Source organism: Peromyscus californicus, unplaced genomic scaffold, assembly GCF_007827085.1.
Source record: "Peromyscus californicus insignis strain IS unplaced genomic scaffold, ASM782708v3 Scaffold_23__1_contigs__length_62951481, whole genome shotgun sequence".
NCBI lineage: Eukaryota > Metazoa > Chordata > Mammalia > Rodentia > Cricetidae > Peromyscus > Peromyscus californicus.
This window is the reverse complement of record NW_026294534.1, coordinates 128,489-150,383: the sequence shown is the minus strand read 5'-3', so window position 1 is coordinate 150,383 and position 21,895 is coordinate 128,489. Positions and strand designations below refer to the sequence as shown.

Sequence of the window (21,895 nt, the reverse complement as noted above, 5' to 3'; positions counted from 1 at the left end):
TGAGGAGAACTGCTGGAAATAGCATGTGGTAGCAACAGGAAGGTAAGTGAAACTCACATATCAGAAATAAAAACAGCAAGTGATGGATGAGAGCAAGAATTAAGTAATAAACAGCAACATGATCAGGACATATTCAACTGTACATACCACATCAGCTCCAACTTCCTATGACTTCAAAGTCACCACTGGGAGTTCCACAATTAGGATGCCCTGTTCCCACCATTCACAAAGAAGGAGAGAAACACACACAATCCTGTATTTGGAATTTCAAGTCAGAAATATTTTCCATGTTACAGTTAATTTTTGCAGACAGTGTATGTTGTGGTTTAAAGTAACCATATCATTCTGGGCACTTACTATGTGAGACACTGAGGTACCTGCTGAGAATGTAGCAATGATCAGGACAGGCATATTCTGTGCTGAGAACTAGAACATCATGTTACAAGGTGCTGAGAACACACAGAAGAAAAGGCCTAGTACTGGACAGACAGTGCAGAAGACTTCTTTGAATATTTATGAATTGTAATGAATAAATAAATAAAGTATGCCTCATGGGATGTGAGATATACAAATACTGCATCCTTGCAACTGCTGTCTAAAGACTTAGACTCTAAATATCACCTCCCTGTTTTCTGTTCTTTGAGTTTTACTGAAATTCTTAATTCTGAGCATTGGTGCACACACCTTTAATCCCAGCACTTGGGAGGAAGAGGCAGAGGATCTCAGTGAGTTTGAGGCCAGCCCAGTCCTGGTCTACAGAGTCAGTTCCAGAATAGCTAGGGCTGTTACACAGAGAAACACTGTCTCAGGAAAAATTTTAAAGAATGGAAAAAAGAAAGAAAAGCATGGTACTTAATGGAATAAAGGGAGTGGTGACATTAGGGCAAGACCCCACTTAAGAAGTGAAGAAATTGAGTAAACCCAAAACTTATTATAAGCCACAGTCATCCTAGGGTCCCCCCTGCTATGTAGCCTCCCTGGTTCTGTGGGTTGCTGTCTGATTGTTCTTTGCTTTATATCTAGTATCCACTTATGAGTGAGTACATACCATGTTTGTCCTTCTGGGTTTGGGTTACCTCACTCAGGATGATATTTTCTAGTTCCATCCATTTGCCTGCAAATTTCATGATGTCATTGTTTTTCTCTGCTGAGTAGTACTCCATTGTGTATACGTACCACATTTTCTTAACCCATTCTTCAGTTGAGGGGCATCTAGGTTGTTTCCAGGTTCTGGCTATTACTAATAATGCTGCTATGAACATAGTTGAGCATGTGTCTTTGTGGTATGATTGAGCATTCCTTGGGTGTATGCCCAAGAGTGGTATGGCTGGGTCTTGAGGTAGATCGATTCCCAATTTTCTGAGAACCCACCATACTGATTTCCACAGTGGTTTTACAAGGTTGCACTCCCACCAACACTGGAGGAGTGTTCCCTTTGCTCCGCATCTTCTCCAACATACACTGTCATTAGTGTTTTTGATCATAGCCATTCTGACAGGTGTAAGGTGGTATCTCAGGGTTGTTTTGATTAGCATTTCTCTGATGACTAAGGATGTTGAGCATTTCCTTAAATGTCTTTCAGCCATTTGAGATTCTTCTTTAGAGAATTCTCTGTTTAGCTCTTTAGCCCATTTTTTAATTGGATTGTTCAGTATTTTGATGTCTAGTTTCTTGAGTTTTTTATATACTTTGGAGATCAGTCCTCTGTCAGATGTGGGGTTGGTGAAGGTCTTTTTCCATACTGTAGGCTGTCTTTTTGTCTTATTGACCATGTCTTTTGCCCTACAAAAGCTTCTCAGTTTCAAGAGGTCCCATTTATTAATTGTTGTTCTCAGTGTCTGTGCTACTGGTGTTATATTTAGGAAGTGATCTCCTGTGCCAATGCATTCAAGAGTACTTCCTACTTTCTTTTCTATCAAGTTCAGTGTAACTGGATTTATGTTGAGGTCCTTGATCCACTTGGACTTGAGTTTTATGCATGGTGACAGATATGGATCTATTTGTAATCTTTTACATGTTGACATCCAGTTATGCAGCACCATTTGTTGAAGATACTTCCTTTTTTCCATTGTACAGTTTTGGCTTCTTTGTCAAAAATCAGGTGTTCATATGTGTATGGATTAATGTCAGGGTCTTCAATTCGATTCCATTGGTCGGTATGTCGGTTTTTATGCTAGTACCAAGCTGTTTTTATTACTATAGCTCTATAGCAGAGCTTGAGGTCAGGGATTGTGATGCCTCCAGAGGTTGCTTTATTATACAGGATTCTTTTAGCTCTCCTAACTCCAGCCCTCTTGAACAATATGCCCAATCACACACTTTCTTTTATCAGTTGCCTTGGTCATGGTGTTTCATCACAGCAATAAAAAAGTAACTAACACAGATAGTCATGGAAACTTTCTAAAGTTGCAACTAAACTGGTAAATTTGCTATAAAAAATAAACACAGGGACCCAAATATAGGATATAAGCAAGGTATAGGAAGCAAGTGTTTGAGGTACATGAACTGAGACTTCTCCAGTCATCTGGAAAAAAGGAAAGGAAAATCTGACCATGGATAGTGTGAAGAAATCAGAGGATGGGGTTGGAGAAGAGTGATTAAAGAGCTAAAAGTTTATTCTGACAATAAGACAAGGGAGGCTAGTCATGGTAATACAGCAGGAAGACTGTGAGTTCCTAGAATAGATAGCAAATTCCAAGCCAGTCTAGGATACCTAGTAAGAATTTGTCATTTTAAAAATGCAGAAAAAAAATACTCTGAAGTTTTATAATAAATAAAATTATAATATCAGAATTGGGATTCAAATAGATTTACTGTACAGAGCAGACTATGTTGGGAGCTAGGGCATTGAGGCAAAGGGGTGATATCAAGAATGAAAAAGAAATAAGTTTGGGTGCTATTGTGATACCTGAGACAAGATGATAAAGACAATGTAGAAAGAAAAATGAGCTGATACAAAAGATACTTTGCATCCTGAAAGCTCCTGGGAAGGGGCTGGGAGACTAGGGTCAAAGAAAAACTATCTAGACTCTGGTACACACACACACACACACACACACACACACACACACACACACACACACACACACCAGTCACTTCAAAGGCATACACCTTGAGTACTAACAGCCAGCCAGTAGAGCAAAATTCTGTGGAAAAGCTAGAAAGGAGCAATTAAAAAGGAACCCAGAGGGCAAATCAACAGAGCTTGGTAGGCACATGGGTTTAGAAGTCAAGTACACCGAGAAGCACCAAGTATCCTTGTGTCTAGCAACAAGGATGCCATGTGTAATAATTTAGCCTGGTAGTGAAAGATGATAGGAAGCTAAAAATCAGGCATTCAGCAAGAGTACAAAAAGTGTAAGCACATATGAAATGAAGTGTGAAGAATACTGACAGTTAAAGGTTTAACCATGGATGCTACGAAAAGAAAAATGTAAACACCAACCTAACTATAAACCCTTTGATCTACAGTAGTGCCCTGCCTGCAAAATATGCTAGTGCAATGGCGCACAAAGCCTGTGGGAGTAAACAACCAATTTCTAATTTGAGTTAAGGCCCACTACATGAAATTAAACCCATACTCAACACTGCTTGGGTGACCAAAAAGGTAGGACCAGATAGTCCAGGGACCGAGGATAAAACCAAATACTACTGTCTACTAAAGGAAAATAGAAATAAAATGACTCCTAATGGCATTCTGCTATACTCATAGATCAATATCTTGCTTGGTCATCATCAGAGAAGCTTCTTTCTGCCACAGATGGGAACAAATACAGAGACCCATAGCCAGACAACATTCAGAGAGTGAGAGACCTCAGAACACTGTTCCCTAAACAGGATTTTCCATTAAATCCCTCCTCTCAGAGCTCAGGGAACCCTGTGTAAGAGGAGGAAAAAAACTTGTAATAGCCAGTGGGAATAGAGAACACCAAGGAAGCATGACTCTTACTGTCATTTTATTTATTTATTTATTTATTTATTTATTTATTTATTTATTTATTTATTTTTAATAAATTTTCCTTGGGGCCCCCTGGCAGTAGGATCAGGATCCATCCCTGCTGCATGAGCAGGCTTTTTGGAGCCTACTACCTATCGTGGAACAACTTGCACAGCCTTGAGGTAGGGGGAGGGGCTTGGACTTGCTTCTACTGAATGTACCAGGCTCTGCTGACTTCCCATGGGAGGCCTTACATTCTTGTAGGAAGGAATGAGTTGGGGTGGGGGAGGCTGGAGGGGCGGGAGGAGGGAAGAGGAGGATCTGTGATTGGTATGTAAAATGAATAAAAAAATTTCTTAATAAAAAAAGAAATTTACCTATGTATTTTGGTTTTGTATTTTTATGAGATTCCTGAGTGTGCAAATGAGTGTGTCTCTGCATCTGTATCTGTTTCTTGCACCTTTTCTTGGGCTTTTTTCATTCTGTTTGTTTATTTTGTCCTATTCTGATTTGTTTGCTTTTGCTTGGTCTTATTATTATTATCCTTAAGATGTCTGGTTTTTTTCTAATAAGAGACAGAAAGGGAGTGGATCCAGATGAGAGGGAAAGTGGGGAGTTACTGGGAGGAGTAGAGGGAGTGATTGGGATATATTATATGGGGAAAAAATCTATTTTCAAAAAAAGAAAAAAAGAAAAGAATTGCCAGGATACAGCTTTTAGTCTTCTGTAGACTCATCTAATCCAATGTCCTGGAAGGCTGTGCTATCCCAAGTAGAGATAAGCCTAGGAGTAGTGGATTGCAAGAAACACCAATGATGGTCCTGTTGAATTAGCTTGGAGAAGCTATTCAATTTCTTGGTGACTTCTGCACCTCATTGTGAACTGAGTAGACTGTACTGCTATTTCTTTTTTTTTTTTTTTTTTTGTTTTTTTGTTTTTCGAGACAGGGTTTCTCTGTGTAGCTTTGCGCCTTTCCTGGAACTCACTTGGTAGCCCAGGCTGGCCTCGAACTCACAGAGATCCGCCTGGCTCTGCCTCCCGAGTGCTGGGATTAAAGGCGTGCGCCACCACCGCCCGGCTATGTACTGCTATTTCTTAACTCATAGAGTTTTTTTTTAAATAAAACAGATTCATCGAGTACATGGCAAGGGGCAGCTTAGTGGGCAGAAGCAAGACTAATTAATTACCTAAGACTTAGAAAATATATATGTGCTAATTTTTATATATGTATGTGTCAGCGGTACATGTATGTTCATGTAGGTGTGTGGACATACAAGTGGATGCCAGAGATTGAGGTCTGGTGTCTTCTTTTATTGCTTCCCATCTTATTTTTTGAGATAAGGTCTCTCAATGACCCTGAATTTCACAAATTTGGATAGACTTGCTGGCCAGTAAGATCCAGGGTTCTCCTGTCTCCAAACCATCTCTCTTCCAGCACTGGAGTTACAAATGTTCACCACCATACCTAGCTTTTTATGTGGGCACTGGGACCAAACATAGGTCCTCATGCTTGCCTAGAAAGTATCTTCTCAGTTGAACCATCTTTCCAGCTCCATAGAATACTTTTTGAAGTTTAAATAAGATATTGCAGGTAAAAGTTGCTCACAATATTTTGCATAGTAAATATTTGCTATTATTATTGGTTACAGTTTAAATTATTAAAAGTTAATAAACTTGCATACTAAATATAACTTACCCTGACTGGCCTGGTACTTGCTATGTTAGACCAGTCTGACCTGGAACTCCCACAGACCTGCCTCCTGCCTCCTGCCTCCTGCCTCCTGCCTCCGCTTCTGCAGAGTGCTGGGATTAAAGGCATATGCTAACACAACCCACCTAAATAAAATTTTACATTACTTGAAATTACCCAGCGTCTGATAGTTCTTGCTATCAGATGAAGTGAAAGAACCATTTAGGCCAACAGTCTCATCCTGTAGCCAGCTTCTGAGTCCTAAAGGGATTTTCCCACGGTAATAGCACTAATAGCTGAAACATGTGTAAATACCTCCGTTTTTGCTTTTTGTAATGATTCACTGGAGATAGTAACTGACAACCACACTCATTAAGTCAATTAAAATTTTTGTGTCCTTTTTATTAAAGGCCAAAGAGCAGGCTGGAGCCTCTGAAAAGTCTCTTGGTGCCCAAGCTCAGAGATATATAGATTTTCAAGGCAAAGCCCACTAAGACACATGAAAGTTAGATGAGGGTTAGAGTAACCTTGACAAAGAATAGTAGTTGGTTTAGACATAACTTGCCAATTATTTCGGTTAATACATTTGGACGATGGTCAAGGCCATGGAAATCTTAAATGTATTGCCAAGGCTGACTGGGCTGAGAACTCTCTAAGCAAACAAAAAATGTAGTCAAAACAAGATGGCGTTATCTTAATCATTTTATTTTCATTATCTTTTCTACTATGCCCAACATCCAAGCTCGGCTTGTTGTTTTTTGAGAAATCATTCCAAATTATATCACCATTCAACTTCCTTTTGTTTGGATAAACTAGAGACCAGTCCAAGAACTTGGTCCAGAACAGTCCGCCAATCCCACAGGTGGCGCTGAAGCACTGTCAGGGGAGTTGCTGGCAGCCGGAGAGGCTCCTCTGTCGGACGAACCAGCGCTAGCGATTTCGTCATCGCGTTCTGGTACGCGGCCGCCGCCCGCGTAAATTTGAAATGGCTGAGGAACTGCGTAAGGGTGTACTTCTGGAGCCTGGAGCTATGGTTCCAGCGAGCCCCGATTTGGCGGCCGAGGAGGATCCGGCGTCCCGGAAGGAAGGTGAGCATTTCAGAGGGCTGCTTCCACGGCCGCGGGCGGCCGGGCCACCTGCGTGGGAGGGCTGTTCCGAGCCTGCATCCGGACCTCGGAGCCGGGAGCTACTGTGGCCACCCTAGGCTCTCCATCCTCTTGACTTAGCTTCCGGAGTGTAGAGGGACTTGGATCTGGCCATGGAGATTCTATTTCCAATTTAATTTTTATTTGCCAGTTTAGGACCTTGCATATGCTAGGGAAGCACTGGGAAGCACTCTACCACTGAGCACATCCCCAGTTCCTGTTTTGTTTTTTGTTTTGAGGCAGGGTCTCTACATAGTCCTGGGTGACCTGAAACTGACTATGTAGACCAGGCGAGCCTCGAACTCAGAGTTCCACCTGCCTCTGCTTCCCAACATTCCCGGCCCTGTCATTTTTCCCCTCCCCCCTGTTAATTTCTTAAAGCTAGTTTATATTAACACATTCAGCTATAATGTGCAGTGTAATCAGTTCTGTTAAAGTGAGAAATCATAGGTGTGACTTAATTCTGCTACTAACCTGCTACTAGCCAAACTGTTTATGTACAGTTTACCCCCTTAGAAAACAACCAGTAGCTCTGATAGGAAAATGCAATAATATGAAAAGTCAGTTTTAAAAAGCTGTAAGGAACTACATTTTTATGCTAGCATATATGGAATATAAAAAAGTTGAACTTACAAGCTAGGGGTGATGGTGCCTGCCTGTGGTCTCAGCACTTGAGTGGTAGGAGCAGTAGTGACAGGGAAAAGGTCATCCTTGAGAGTTGTTTACCAAAGGAGACTTAATGAACAGTGTGAGTAGATGGTGTATTCTCACCACTCTATGAAGCTATGTGAGGTAATGGAAATCAGCCTTCTTGTGGTCATCATTTCTTAATATATAAATATAAACATGAATGTCTCCAGCAGATGAGTTTATTAAATTTCTTGGGAAAGTCTAAAATTATTACATTAAGGACAAATACTTGGCTGGTGGCATTTAAACTGTTCTTTGATGTCTGTCTCATAGGAGAAAAACATGAAGAATAGTTTCTGTAGCAGTTTCTTCAGTAGTTACTCAGGCACTCCTGTAGGAGCAGTTGGATCAGTTCAAATCACTGCTTTGCTTTCAAAGCAAGCAGTTTAGATGTGTGTACAGTGATGATGGACATGTAATAAGAATTCCTGGAAAGAAGCTGTGTGTGCAAAGGCATATTTGACCTGTATGTGTAAAAGTTTATTTAAGGCATGTGTACAGTGTCTGATTGACTTCAGTGATGTGGAGAAGTTGTTTGTTCTAATTATAGTTTATCTTGGGCTCCTTTAAATAATCACTCCTTGCCCACCTCTGTGTCAGATCTAATATCCCATGATTAACAGATGAACGCCCTATGACTAGCAGATGCAGCTAAACAGCATTTTGAATGCATTAAGTTAAAAAACTCTAGTTTCTACCAGTCAAAGAGCTAAGAATACTATCAGAATCTGACGTTTATAGCTGAGATTTCTCTGCTTGCCTATAACTTGCCTCTGGTTTCCACCAATGTATTTGAAAAATATCTTGATTTATGACTTTTTTTAAATTCTGTTACTATAAAAAACTTAATGAAACTGCTTCCACATTGGAACATAGAATTTGGGGTAACCTAAAACTGTGTTCCTGGGTCATGGTCACTATGCTGGCTAATTTTATGTCAACTTTACACAAGCTATATCTGAAATGACTGAACCTCAATTGAGAAAATGCCTCCACAAGATCTATCTGTAGGGCATTTTCTTAATTGATGGTTGATGGGGGAAAACCCAGCCCATTGTGGACGGCGCTATCCCTGGGCTAGTGGTCCTGAGTTTTCTAAGAAAACAGGCCGAGCAAGCCAGTAAGCAGTACCCCTCTATGGCCTCTGCATCAACTCCTGCCTCCAAGTTTCTGCCCTGTGTGAGTTCCTACCCTCACTGCTTTTGATGATGAACTGTTATGAGGAACAGTGAGTGAAATAAACCCTTTCCTCTCTAAGTTGCTTTTGGTCATGGTGTTTCATCACAGCAGTAATAACCCCTAACTAAGATGGTACTTATATTTGACTCCAGAATGAACTCTTTTATCCCTTCCCAAGTGATAATTGTGTTGATAGGACCATTTTCATTTTTTTTCTTCAGCTGTCAGTTCACTCTAACTGTTGGATAGTGTACACAGGATAGTGTCATTTTCACAGGTAGGAAAATAATGCTCTCTTTGATCTCATGTCTTTCTTTCAGGAAACAGTGTTTAGCTTCTTCTATATGAGCTTTTAAATCTGCTTTTGGAGTTGAACTCAACATGGCAGCCATAATACCTGCATTGGAGAACTTGTCTTTGAATGAAATTGATCAATTTCACTTGCTAATAGAAATTTAATTCAAGGTCTGACTTTATTTTGAGGAGATCTAGTTCATGTGTGTACGTCATGTGCACATAAACTCTCCCAATAATTCATACTTTCCATTTGGTTTTCATAAAGTACATAGCAGAAATCAGATGTTCTTCCCATTAAGATCAGTCATGATAGTGATAGTCTAGCAGGCCCTGATAGTCTTTGAACTTATTCCCATGACTTTCCAAATTCCAACTAGTTAATGACAGAGAATTAGTCAAATTCTCTGCTTTGGGATTGATTTAGTGATGCTATGTTTTTATCTCAGGTGATTTTTAAGTGTGTTTTTTGTCTTCTGACAGTGCAAACACTGTAAATTATTAAGTTTTTTTTCTGTAATATATGTGGGAATTCACTGTTGTTTACAGTTTCTGGACAATTCTTCACTGCTTAAAATATGCAAATACTGTGGACATTGGTTTCAAATTGTTCCAGAATTTCTTTAAGTATGTTTCTAAAGCTCTTCTCTAATAATTGCATCTTCTTGTGAAAACATCATATAACACAAAGTAGTTATCTTTTTCTTCAAATGGAGCTCTGACATTGATTCTTAACAAAAATTTGTGATGAGTAGTTTTTTTTTCTTCAATATGAAATGTACCTTTAAAATCTGCAACCAACAGTGTTGACTTTGCAGTCTTCAGCTCAATAGTCACGTGCTTTAGAAATTTGTCTTGTTTAGCTCTAGGAAAATGCTCTCCAAAGAACATACAAGCTGAATGGAGAACCATCTAAAGTGGAAAATCAGGAGCAAGATTGCATTCTTCTACGTGCAGATATCTAGTTAGACCAGCCCACTCTCTCCATATCTATACAATATAGTACTTGACGTTCTAGCTAGAACAATAGGACAACTGAAGGAGACCAAGAAGATACAAATTGGAAAGGAAGAAGCCTAAGTATAGCTATGTACAGATGATATGATAGTATAATAAGCAGCCCAAAAAATTTTACCAGAGAACTCCCTGCAGCTGAAAAACACCTTCAGCAAAGTGGCTGGATACAAGATTAACTCAAAGAAATTATGAAAACAACACTCTTCACAATAGCCACAAATATAAAATATCTTGAAATAACTCTAACCAAGTAAATGAAAGACTTGTATGATAAAAACTTCAAATTTTTGAAGAAATAAATTGAAGAAGATATCAGAAGATGGAAAGGAAAGATCTCCCTTGCTCATAGATTGGTAGGGTCAATATAGTAAAAATGACCATCTTACCAAAAGCAATCTACAGATTCAACGCAGTTCCCATCAAAATTCCAACAGAATTCTTAACAGACTTTGGAAGGGCAATATTCAACTTCAAATGGAAAGACAAAAAACCCTACAATAGCTAAAACAATCTTGAATAATAAAAGAACTTCTAGAGGGATCATCATCCTTGATTTCAAGCTGTACTACAGAGCTATAGTAATAAAAAACACATGGTATTGGCATAAAAACAGACATATCGATCAATGGAATCAAATTGGAAGTTCATATATAAATTCACACACCTATGGTCACCTGATTTTTTTTATAAAGAAGACAGAAAGACACAATGAAAAAGAGAAAGCATCTTAAACAAATGGTGCTGGTCTAACTAAATATCTGCACGTAGAAGAATGCAAATAGATCCATATTATCCTGTAGAAAATTCAAGTCCAAGTAGCTCAAAGATCTCAATGTAATACCAGATACAGTGAACCTGATAGAAAAGAAAGTGGGGAATAGCCTTGAACACTTCAGCACAGGAGATAGCTTCCAGAACAAAACATCAATAGTGTAGGTACTAAGATCAGCAATAAAGGGGACCTCATGAAACTGAAAAGCTTCTGTAAGGCAAAGAACACAAAAGTAGAACAAAATGGCAGCCTACATAATGAGAAAAGATTTCACCAACTCCACATCTGATAGAGGGCTGGTATCCAAAATGTATAAAGAACTAAAGAAAGTAGACATCAACAAGCCAAATAATCCAATTAAAAAATAAGATACAGATTGAAACAGAATTCTTAGTAGAGGAATCTCAAATGGCTAAGAGACAAATGTTCAACATCCTTAGCCATCAGAGAAATGCAAATCAAAACTACTTTGAGATTCCATCTTACACTGGTCAGAATGACTCAGGATGAGGGTTAGGATGTGGAGCAAGGGGAACAGTCCTCCGTTGCTGGTAGGAGTGCACACTTGTACAACCACTGTGGAAATCAATATGGCTTTTCCTCAGAAATGGGGAATCGATCTACTTTAAGATCCAGGTATACCATTCTTGAGCATATACCCAAAGGACACTCCCATCCTCCTATAAAGGCACTTGCTCAACTGTGTTTGTATTGATTTTCATAATAGCCAGAAACTGGAAACAACCTAGATGTCCCTCAACTAAAGAATGGATGAAGAAAATGTGGTACATTTACACAATGGAGTATGACTCACTTGTTTAAAAAAAAAAAGAATGACATCATGAAATTTTCAGGAAAATGGATGGAACTAGAAAAAAATCATCCTGAGTGAGGTAACTCAGACCCAGGAAGACAAACATGATATGTACTTGTCAGGGTCCAACCCTGGCCTGTCGAAGGGTCCTTGAAGCGGGGAAGTGAGGAATTGAGAAATGCTAGGTAGGAGAAAATATAGACGTAGATGAAGAAAAAGATAAAGGCACAGGATAGCTTTGGGTGGGGAGCTGGGTCAATACCCAGTCACCTCAAGTTTATTTCTAGTGGACTTTTTATATACCAGCAAAGAGAGTGGCAAAAGATTTCCCCCTTTCAAGATCAAGGTATAAAGTACAAACAAGTATAGACCCTTTCTTAATTCTCTAAACACCTTATGGCAAAGCATCTTGTAATTAGGCCTTGAAGCATAAGACACCTGGTAACCATGCCTTTGGCCAAAACATCCTATTATGCAGCCTTGGAGAGCAATATAAACTTTGACTCTCTGACCTTGAGTCAAAATAGAAACAAACCACAAGTTGGAATCTTTGTGGGCCCCCACATGTACTCATTTATAAGTGAATAGTAGCTGTTAAGTAAATCATAATCATGATACAACCCACAGACTCAGAATGGCTAAGTAACAAGGAGGGCTCTAAGGGGTGTATATGGATCCCCCTAGGAAGGGGAGATAGAAAAATTTTGCAGGTGGACTGTGGACAGGTAGGAATGGGAACAGGAGGGATCAAGTAGTTGCGGGAGGGATGGAGGGAAAGAGTACAAGAAGAGAGTTCTAGAATTGGAGGGCATTTGAGGGGGGTGGGTATGGAAACCTAGTGCAGTAGAAACCAGCCCAGCCTGCAAGATGTACAGTAACAAGGAGATGCAGAACTTGTGGGAACAGCCAGCTAATGACTGGTCTAATTTGAGGTCCACAAAAGGGAGCACTGCCTGGATGACCAGGAACTGGAAGCTGGGCAACCTAGGGTAGGAGAAAAAAAATCAATAAAATGATTCCTAATGATATTCTGCTATACACATATTTTGGTGCCTAGCCCAGTCATTAGCAGAGAGACTTCCTCCAGTAGCTGATGGGAGCAGATGCAGAGACCCATAGCCAAACATTAGGCTGAGAGAGCCTAAATTGGAGATTTCCATCTGGTCCCATCCCTTGGAGCTAGGGCAAGCCTGTGGAAGAGGGAGAGGAAGAATTGTAGGAGCCAGAAGGTCAAGGACACTAGGAGAACAGGCCCACAAAATCAACTAAGCAGGGCTCATAGGGGCTCACGGAGACTGAAGAAACAATCATGGAGCCTGCATGGGTCTGCATTGCATCTTCTGCAAACATGATTGTTAGCTTTGTTTTTGGTGGGACTCCTCACAGTGGGATTGTCTCTGTCTCTTTAGCCTACCCCGGGACCCTTTTCCTCCTATTGGGTTGCCTTGCTCAGCCCTGATACAAGGGTTTGTGCCTAGTCTTAATATAACTTGTGCTGTGTTCAGAGAAGGAGTGGATCGAGGGAAGGTGGGGGAGGTGGTACTGGTAGGAATGGAGGGAGGGGAAATTGAGGTCGAGATGTATTATATGAGAGAAGAATAGAAGCAAAGAGGGAAAAAAAGAGAGAAAGAAATTTGTCTTTTTCAGCCATGGGAAAATACTCTCCACAGAAAATATAATCTGCAAATGGAGAACTATCTAAAGTAGAAGTGACATCTAGACTTTCTTGCAGAAAAGGTATATCCAAGCCTGGAGATGTATCTCAGTTAGGTATAGTGCTTGCATAGCATTCATAAGGCCCTGCTTTCTGTTTCCAGTACCATATACAACTGGGCAGAGTGTTGTACACAGTCTCAGCACTCGGGAGGTAGAAATAGAAGGATTCGAAGTTCTAAATCATCTTCAGTTATAAAGTGAGTCTGAGCCCAGCCTGAACCTCATGAGACCTTGTCTCAAAGGTGCCCCTCCCCCCAAAAAAAAGGAAAGGAAAAAAAAGAAAGTAGCTCCAGAATATATTCCTTACTGTCTTTATAATAAACCCCTAATCCTACTCTAATTTGCTGTTGTGCTCCTGGTTTTGTGCTACAATTTTTGTGATTTGTACCTCAGCAAAGCTGAAAATCAAAACAAAAACAAAATAACTGTAAAGAATAAGTACTGAAGTAAGCTTTTTTTGATTGGGTTTTTTTGTTTGTTTGGTTGGGTTTGGTTTTTTTTTTGTCGTTTTGTTTTTTGGGGTTTTTGTTTGTTTGGTTGGTTTTCAGTTTTTCAAGACAGGGTTTCTCTTAGTAGCTTTGGAGCCTGTCCTAGAACTTGTTGTGTAGACCAGGCTGGCCTTGAAATCACAGAGATCTGCCGGGCTCTACCTCCCAAGTACTGGGATTAAATGCTTGTGCCACTGGCAATGTAAGTAAGCTATTTTTAAGCATGTATATATATATTCCATTAGTGACACTATTGTAAATTATTAAGAAATGCCTTATTTAATCCCAATTGAAATAAGTATATTATTTCTATCTTCCCTTTATGGGGAAGGAAACTGATACACTCTAAGGCTTGTGTATTGTTTTTAAGTATCCTTGTCATTGTTGCTGTGAAGAGTCACCATGAACAAGGCAGCTTTTAGAAAGTATACCGTTTCAGATGGTTAGTCAATGGTCAGCATGGCAGGAAGCATGGCAGCAGGCAAGCTTGACACTGAGAGCTTGCTTCCTGATCTTCAGAGAGAGAGCACAAGCACAGACCTCAAAGCCTACCCCTAATGGCACACCTCATCCAACAGTGCCGTGCCTCCTAATCCTTCCTAAATGGACCTCCGGCTGTGAACCAAACATTCAGATATATGAATCTGTGGGGGTGTTCTCATTCAGACCATCACAGGAAGCAATGACCTTCAGGTGTATTTTGGTCAGTAATTCTGGTGGCCTTACAGACAAGGAAATAGAAAGAAGGAGAAAACAGAAGGAGCAATTAAAGGAAGGCAAGGGAAGAAAGTCTAGTAAAAGTTTCACATACCTTCCCAGAGACCTCAGGAAAGCACTCTGCCAGTCTTAAGAGCTACCATTGGCATTATTTATTTATTAATCACCTTGCCTACAAAAAAAAATTATTAGATAGAATTAGATATGCTAGTATCCAATCATAGCTTTTGAAACCTATTACACATAGCTCATGTCTAAGGTGGTTTGTATTGAAATCTCCCTAGTTGTCTTAATCAAATAACCCTTATGTAGCCTTAAGAATCTCATTCTAAGCCAGGAGGCAGGGTGCACGCCTTTAATCCCAGCACTCGGGAGGCAGAGCCAGGTGGATCTCTGTGAGTTCAAGGCCAGCCTGGTCTACAGAACAAGATCTAGGACAGGTACCAAAACAACATAGAGAAACCCTGTCTTGAAACCCCCCCCCCAAAAAAAAAAATCTCATTCTATTTTTTGAGGGGCCACTGACAGGCTCATAGTGTAGAAAGTAGAGAGGCCTCAACACTCCTTTTGAGAAGGAGTATAGGAGTGTAGTTCCTTTTTTAATTACTGGTTTTTAGAAATTAATGTAAAATTTTCATGTGAATGTATGTGTGCTTGTGGGTTCGTGTGTACCACATACATGCAATGGCTTGCATAGACTAGAAGAGGGCATTGACTTCCAGATCAAAGCTGGAATGGCTACCCACTACAGATTTCCAGAGCTGCCACATGGGTGCTGGGAATTGAACTCTGGTCTTCTGCAAGGGCAGTACATGTTTTTTTTTACTGCTGAGCCAATTCCCCCAGCCTCTTGCAGTTCCTTTTTAAAATATATATTGGTGGAATGGTTTCAGAGAAAAAAATAACTATAAGATACTTGGTCTAATTGTAGTAAAAATAAAAATGGAAGCTGGTGAGAAAAAGTACTGCTTTTGTAGTGGTTGCCCTAGGTCTGATTCCCAGCACCCACATTGGGTGGCTTACAATTGTCTGTAATTCCAGGAGCAGGGAGTTCTAATACCTCTGGCCTTATGCACTCATCATACTGCCGCGCCCCCCCCCCCCCCACAGGCTTACATTGTAGTGGGTAGCCATTTCACATACAAAGAATTAAAAGTAAAAATCTTTGAAAGTCATAACTATTAGCTTTGAAAGAGAACTTGAGTGGCTTCCAAAATCATCACAGATAGTAACAAAAATATCTGTGAAATTTTCTAACTGGTTGTTGTTTGAAGTATAATTTAGATTTTGAGATGTTTAAGCTTTATTAACTAGTGATATTACTGATCATGAGAGCTTAAGTAAGGCATTCATCCTCAAAATCCTTATTTTTATTTTGTTTGGAAAATAATAGATAAATAAATAACTAGACTTGCAATTAGAAGCACTGTGTAATAACTAGATAGTTGAGTTTCTTTGTTATATTGTTTCAGGTTTATTCCAGGATGCAGATCCATGCAGTGATCATAACTGTCATGTTAAGCCAGGTGCTACTGTAAACACTCTTGTGCCAGAAGGAAAAATTCTTTTTCCACAAATTATCCCAACAAATGAACTTTTGTTTTATGAGAGATTCAGAGCCTATCAAGATTACATTTTAGGTGAGTAAGTTCTTGTCTTTTTATAGATCTATTTTGTAAGTAGATTGTCCTCAGATTGTCAGTTGTTCTGAGAAAATGGATTCAGGTGAATTTATTAACTTCTCGTTTATACATTTCCAATTCTTATTTCATTTGTAGCTGACTGTAAGGCCTCTGAGGTAAAGGAATTCACAGTCAGCTTCTTGGAAAAGGTCCTTAAACCATCTGGATGGTGGGCAGTCTGGCACACTAACGTGTTTGAGGTGCTCGTTGAAGTAAGTTGAGTTCTCTTATGAAGACATTTTGCCAACCTTTCCTGTGTGTTTCTGATTGTGTTCTCCAGGTCCTGAATTGAATTAATGTGTTTGTTTTCAATCCTCCTTGGAATCATTGATCATTTTTAAGGTTATATGTGATGGTTTTCATAATACATGGCATCCTCATACATGTGTGATGTACTTTGTTCTCATTTGTTTCCTCCCCACAAATCTCCTCCCTCCCCCAAGTTAGTTCCAGCTTCTGCTTTCTTATCACATGTATTCCTTTACCCGTTCCATTTTATACCCTGTTAAGATCTTTTCCTCCCTTTTCATGATCTCTTTTCTTGTTTCTTTCTTAAAAATTCATGTATTTTTATATTCATTTATTCAGTGTGTGTGTGTGTGTGTGTACGCATGTATACATGTGGAAGTCAGAGCACAGCTTGTGGTAATCAGTTCTCTCCTTGTAGATTCAGGGTATCAAACTCAGGTAGTCAGGCTTGGCAGCAAGCACCATTATCTGCTGAGCCTGGACAGTCTCTCTAGATACTCAACCACAAATGTATAAATATACACCTGTACTAGTGAACTTTTGACATCTTCATCTGACATTTTACATATTTCAGTGTCTCAGTTTAGCAATTTAAAAGTTGTGTTATTTTGAAGGCATCCTGTTACCTTTTTTCCAATTGTTTGTATATTTTGTGATGAAATTTACATATCTGTTGGTTTAGATAAGTATTCTGGTTTTACTTGAAGATCTTACATGGACAGCTTCCTCTTGAGGTTTTAGTTTCCATTGCCACTCATTGAGGAGAACACAGTTATGATAGCTCAACACTGAACTCTAGAAGATACAGAAATACACTTTAAATTGATTAAAACTCACTAATACATCACTGATGACCATAAGCAGAAAATGGGAAAACTCATGTAGAATATGCTTTGAAGTTAAAAATTATTTAGGATAAATGTGTATATAGTAAGTAAATGAGGTTAAAAAAAAAATGAATGAGAAAGTTCAAAATTACCTAAATACATGAAGAAGAATAAAAATTAAAATTTATTTTTTTAAAACAAAAACAATAAATACTACTAAAACAATAGTACAGAAAAAAATGGGTGGAGGGGAAATAAGAGCCAAAAAAGGGGGAAAAAGATAACTCACTAATAAAAAAGTTCACAAACATAATAAGCTGAATGTCAGAAAGGAAGTAATAAAACCATTTTAAAAAATACACTGAAATAAAAATGCAGCTGATATTGTACTAAAGACAAAAAGCTGAGGGACAGCAAAATATAAAGGGCAATAATAATAGTAATGTTAAAATGTTGGAGCAACTTCTTTCTAGGTCCTTGAAAATTGGAAACTGTCACATACATCAGGTGGGAGAGGTGGAAAGTCACTGGACTTGTGAACCCTTTATCTTCCTGTGGCTTATGCTGGTGTTGAACCTGTATTGGACAAGTGTCTGATGTCCACCAGAGCTGTCTTTATTTTAGGAGTTTACCTTTGTGTTCCCAGTGGGTTCTGCAGATTCTGTCACCCCTCCTGATGTTTCCCAGTTTATACCCATGAGTGGCTCATGCTCTACTTAGAGTTATCTCTCAAATGCATCGAGAATATAAGAAACAGCTGCTGCACTGAACTCTTGTATAGGTCTAGTCTGTTGGTTGTTTTTTTATTCTTTGTCTCTTTGGGGGCCCGCCACCCAGCTCCCAAATAAATCACACACAGAGGCTTATTCTTAATTATAAATGCCCAGCCTTAGCTTGGCTTGTTTCTGCCATCTTTCCTTAACTTAAATTATCCCATCTACCTTTTGCCTCTGGGCTTTTTCCTTTTCTTACTTCCGTATGTCTTACTTTTACTCTTATTCTGTGGCTGGCTGTGTAGCTTGGTGGCTGGCCCCTGGAGTCCTCCTCCCTCTCTTGCTCCTAGTTCTCCCTCCTCTCAGATTTCTCCTTCCATATATTCTCTCTGCCTGCCAGCCCTGCTTATCCTTTCTCCTGACTTGCTATTGGCCGTTCAGTTCTTTATTAGACCATCAGGTGTTTTAGACAGGCAAAGTAATACAGCTTCACAGAGTTAAATAAATGCAACATAAACAAATGTAATACACCTTAAAATAATATTCTGCTCTAGTCTGTCTGTACATTAAAAATCTTTTAAATATGAATCACAGCCAGGCCATGATGACACACACCTTTAATCCGAGCACTCAGGAAGCAGAGATAGGCAGATCTCTGAGGTCGACGCCATCCTGATCTACAGAGAGAGTTCCAGGACAGCCAAGGCAGTAACACAGAGAAACCCTGTCTTGAAAACCAAAAGTAAATAAATAAAAATATGAGTCATTTTGCTGAAGGGATGGAGTTTCAGTTTTAAGTAGACTACTGGAACATCCAAGTTTTGTAGCTTACAGCAGTGAATGGCAGACATGTGACTCTAGAGGTTGATTGCCCTGTTGAGTTCAGGCTTAAGGCAGTGGAACTCCAGGGTTATTCTCAGTTGATGACTTCTGCTCTTGGCAGCTGAGTGGGGCTACTTTTCTCTGTGTACTTCCCTGCTGGTCAGAGCCTCCTGCTGCCAGCACTTTGCTGTTTTTCAGCATCTACTCTCTGCAACTGGCACCCAGAGCTGTCTATCATCTGGGGTTGTGGCAGGTTAAATTCAGGCTTCCTCTATTGTTCCTCATACTGAGGCCCCCAAATTTTAGCTCAGTTTCAAATAAGTAACATGGTGCCTGGCCTCTGCCCTCCAAGTCATACAGAGTAACAGTAAAATTCCAGAAGAAGCACAGCCTCACCAAAACTCACAGCCGGTTTTGGAGCTTGTGAAGGCTGTTGGCTTGTTTTGAGGTAGGACTCTCAGTCTCTTACTGGCACCCACCTTGCTTACCTTTTGGAGGAGGCTTCTGTTTTCTCTCCTGCTGCTAAGGAACTTGAGTTCCTATCTCTTTCTCAGTACTTTTTGGCTTTCCTATCACTGCTTTTTTAATTTATAGCTCTGTTCCTCTTTCTCTTTGAGATATTCTGGTTTTTAAAATTCTGAGAATTTCTTTACTGTGTCTCACAGAAACAGTTTATTTTCTGCCATCTTACCCAGAAGTCCTCTGGTTTATTTTTCCCCGTGATTGTAGGCTGAGGACAAGAGTTAGTTCTGTTTTGTTTATTCTTAAAAGGCATTCTGACCTATTTCTAACTTTTAAAAACTAGGTTATAAATAGTATTTTATATATGTGTTTCAGTTTTAATTTCTGGGTATTAAAATGAGTAACATTATTTTGAATTTCAGGTTACAAACGTGGACTTTTCAGCCTTGAAGGCAATAGTGAGACTTGCAGAGCCATGTATTTATGAATTTAAATTGAGCACTTTTACCTTGGCAAATGTGAAGGAGCTTTTGGACCTGAAGGAGTTTCACCTGCCTCTGCAGGAGTTGTGGGTGGTGTCAGATGATTCACGCGAATTTCACGAGATGGCACTTGCCATTGAGCATGTCAGGTAGGAAGGTTTGTTGATAGAAGTAACCTTGTGGTCAAAACTGTAAATTAAGTGAAATAATCCTAGTCCTTTTCTTTCTGTCATGCTTAAACCTTAGTCCTTACAAATCCTAGGAAATGTCTTTACCATTGAACCACACATCCACACCCTAGGAAAATCTTTTAAAAATTAAAAACAAAAATCTTAATATCTTAAATTTTCACCTTGTTATCACTTCCAACCTATTGAAAATTTGAAAAAAATAGTACATGAAATTATTTTTTATCATTCGAATTCCTCAAATGTTGACAAAAATAAAGGATTCCTGATTTGGTTTTTATGAATTTAGAAACTGTTTTTTGTAGGGAGTATTTTTCTGTCCCACCAGCCAGCTCCCAAATAAATGACATGAAGACTTCTTATTAATTATTAAAGCTCAGCTGATAGCTTAAGCTTTTTTGTAATTAGCTCTTATAACTTAAATTTATCCATTTCTATTCATTTACATGCTGTCACATGGCTCATGGCTTGTTACCTCATCTCCTACATGTCTTACTTTCTCTATGGGTAGCTGGTGACTCTACCTATTCCTTCCCAGCATTCTCTCTGCCCCAAAAATCCTGCCTAGCTATTGGCCGTTTAACTTTTTATTAAACCAATCACAGTGGCTTATCTTCACACAGTGTAAAGGAATATTCCACAATCCTCTTTCAAGTCATGAATGCTAAGGCTTGTGGTTGGTACATTTTGAATGTAATAGAACAGAAAAAAAGGTGAAAGGTAAGAAAATAGATGTGGTATATTTTGGTATGTGAATATTTACTAAAGAAATTTTGCTTTTAACTGCTTAAAGTGAATATATATCATGAATATCTTAAATTGGACACTAAAAGACAAAAATTGTATTAGTAATACATTTGTTTTCAAATTCTATATAATCTATGCAGTCATACTTGGTAGTAGATTTGTTCTTTGTTTTGTATTTGCCTCTTTAAGGTGGGGAATAAAAATACCACTCTCCTATGTCAATATAATAGGCCCTGGTGTATATACTCATTCTTTATTAGTAATCCTTATTTGTCTAATCAAATTGTCTTTCACAAATAAAATTCCAAAGAAACATACATCTGAAAAGATACTAAGAATGATAAAGTTAGATGCATATTCTTCTAGGAACTGTAAGATTAGGTAATATGATGTCAATCATATTGTTTGGTGTTTCATAGTCTAAAAGGTACTTTGTACTTTCTATACTTTTAGTGAGTTAAACTGATTTTACTGAGACTGCCCTAATACCCAGACTCACTATGCTCAGACTGACCTTATCAAAACAAGACCAAAAAAAAAGTGATAAGCACCCAGACTTATATATACATAACTGGAAATGGCAGTAAGTGCTAAATTAGAATTACTGTGTTGAGATGGCTGTTCCATGGTTGTTTCTTGGAGAAGTGGCATATAAACTTGAGTCTGGAAGGTTAACTAGGCAAGGAGGACAGGTGCAGGATGTCAGTGAGATTAAGATGTTGAAAGGCCAGCACATTCAGAACACAGTCAGTCCTAGGAGATGCCAGACTGGGTGTTTTTATAGGTCAGAAGGTTATGTATATAAGGTCAGTCAGTTATGAGTGCATGCACTAGAGTGGGGACTTGATAGGACAGGATAGAAACTGAGAAGTAGAGCAGTTGGGATGTGAGCATCTAGGAAGGGTGATATGTGAGCCCTGTGGGAGGCTGAGCCCCATTCTGAGTTCTGCTTTGAAAGAGTAAGCTCTGGAAGAGATGCATAGTGAATGATATATAAGTATCTGTACTGTATTGGTATGAATAATACTTGAGCTAGATATGGAATTTAAATATATTTACCAGGTGGAGAAAGTGGAAGGCATTTGACCAACATACTACAAGGGAATTTGAAAGAGTATGTGAAATTGGGAGTTTGTGTGTGTAAGTGATTTAAAGTTTGTATGCTTTAAAAGCAGAAGTGCTTTAAAGATACATGATAAAAATGAGCGAATACTATGTCTGCGATTTGTTTAGAAATAATCCAGTATGAACATATAGGAGATAA

The 21,895-nt window shown here is 39.1% G+C and overlaps 1 protein-coding gene across 1 annotated transcript in view; it reads left to right on the top strand.

The window, feature by feature from the left end:
• Nucleotides 1-6,612: 6,612 nt before the first annotated feature.
• Nucleotides 6,613-21,895, top strand: part of Shcbp1 (SHC binding and spindle associated 1) — a 38,684-nt gene continuing 23,401 nt past the window's right edge. The window contains exons 1-4 of the mRNA XM_052752760.1: nucleotides 6,613-6,715; nucleotides 15,932-16,099; nucleotides 16,238-16,353; nucleotides 19,637-19,845. Coding sequence (XP_052608720.1) covers nucleotides 6,613-6,715; nucleotides 15,932-16,099; nucleotides 16,238-16,353; nucleotides 19,637-19,845 — 596 coding nt within the window. The remainder of the gene's footprint in view (nucleotides 6,716-15,931; nucleotides 16,100-16,237; nucleotides 16,354-19,636; nucleotides 19,846-21,895) is intronic.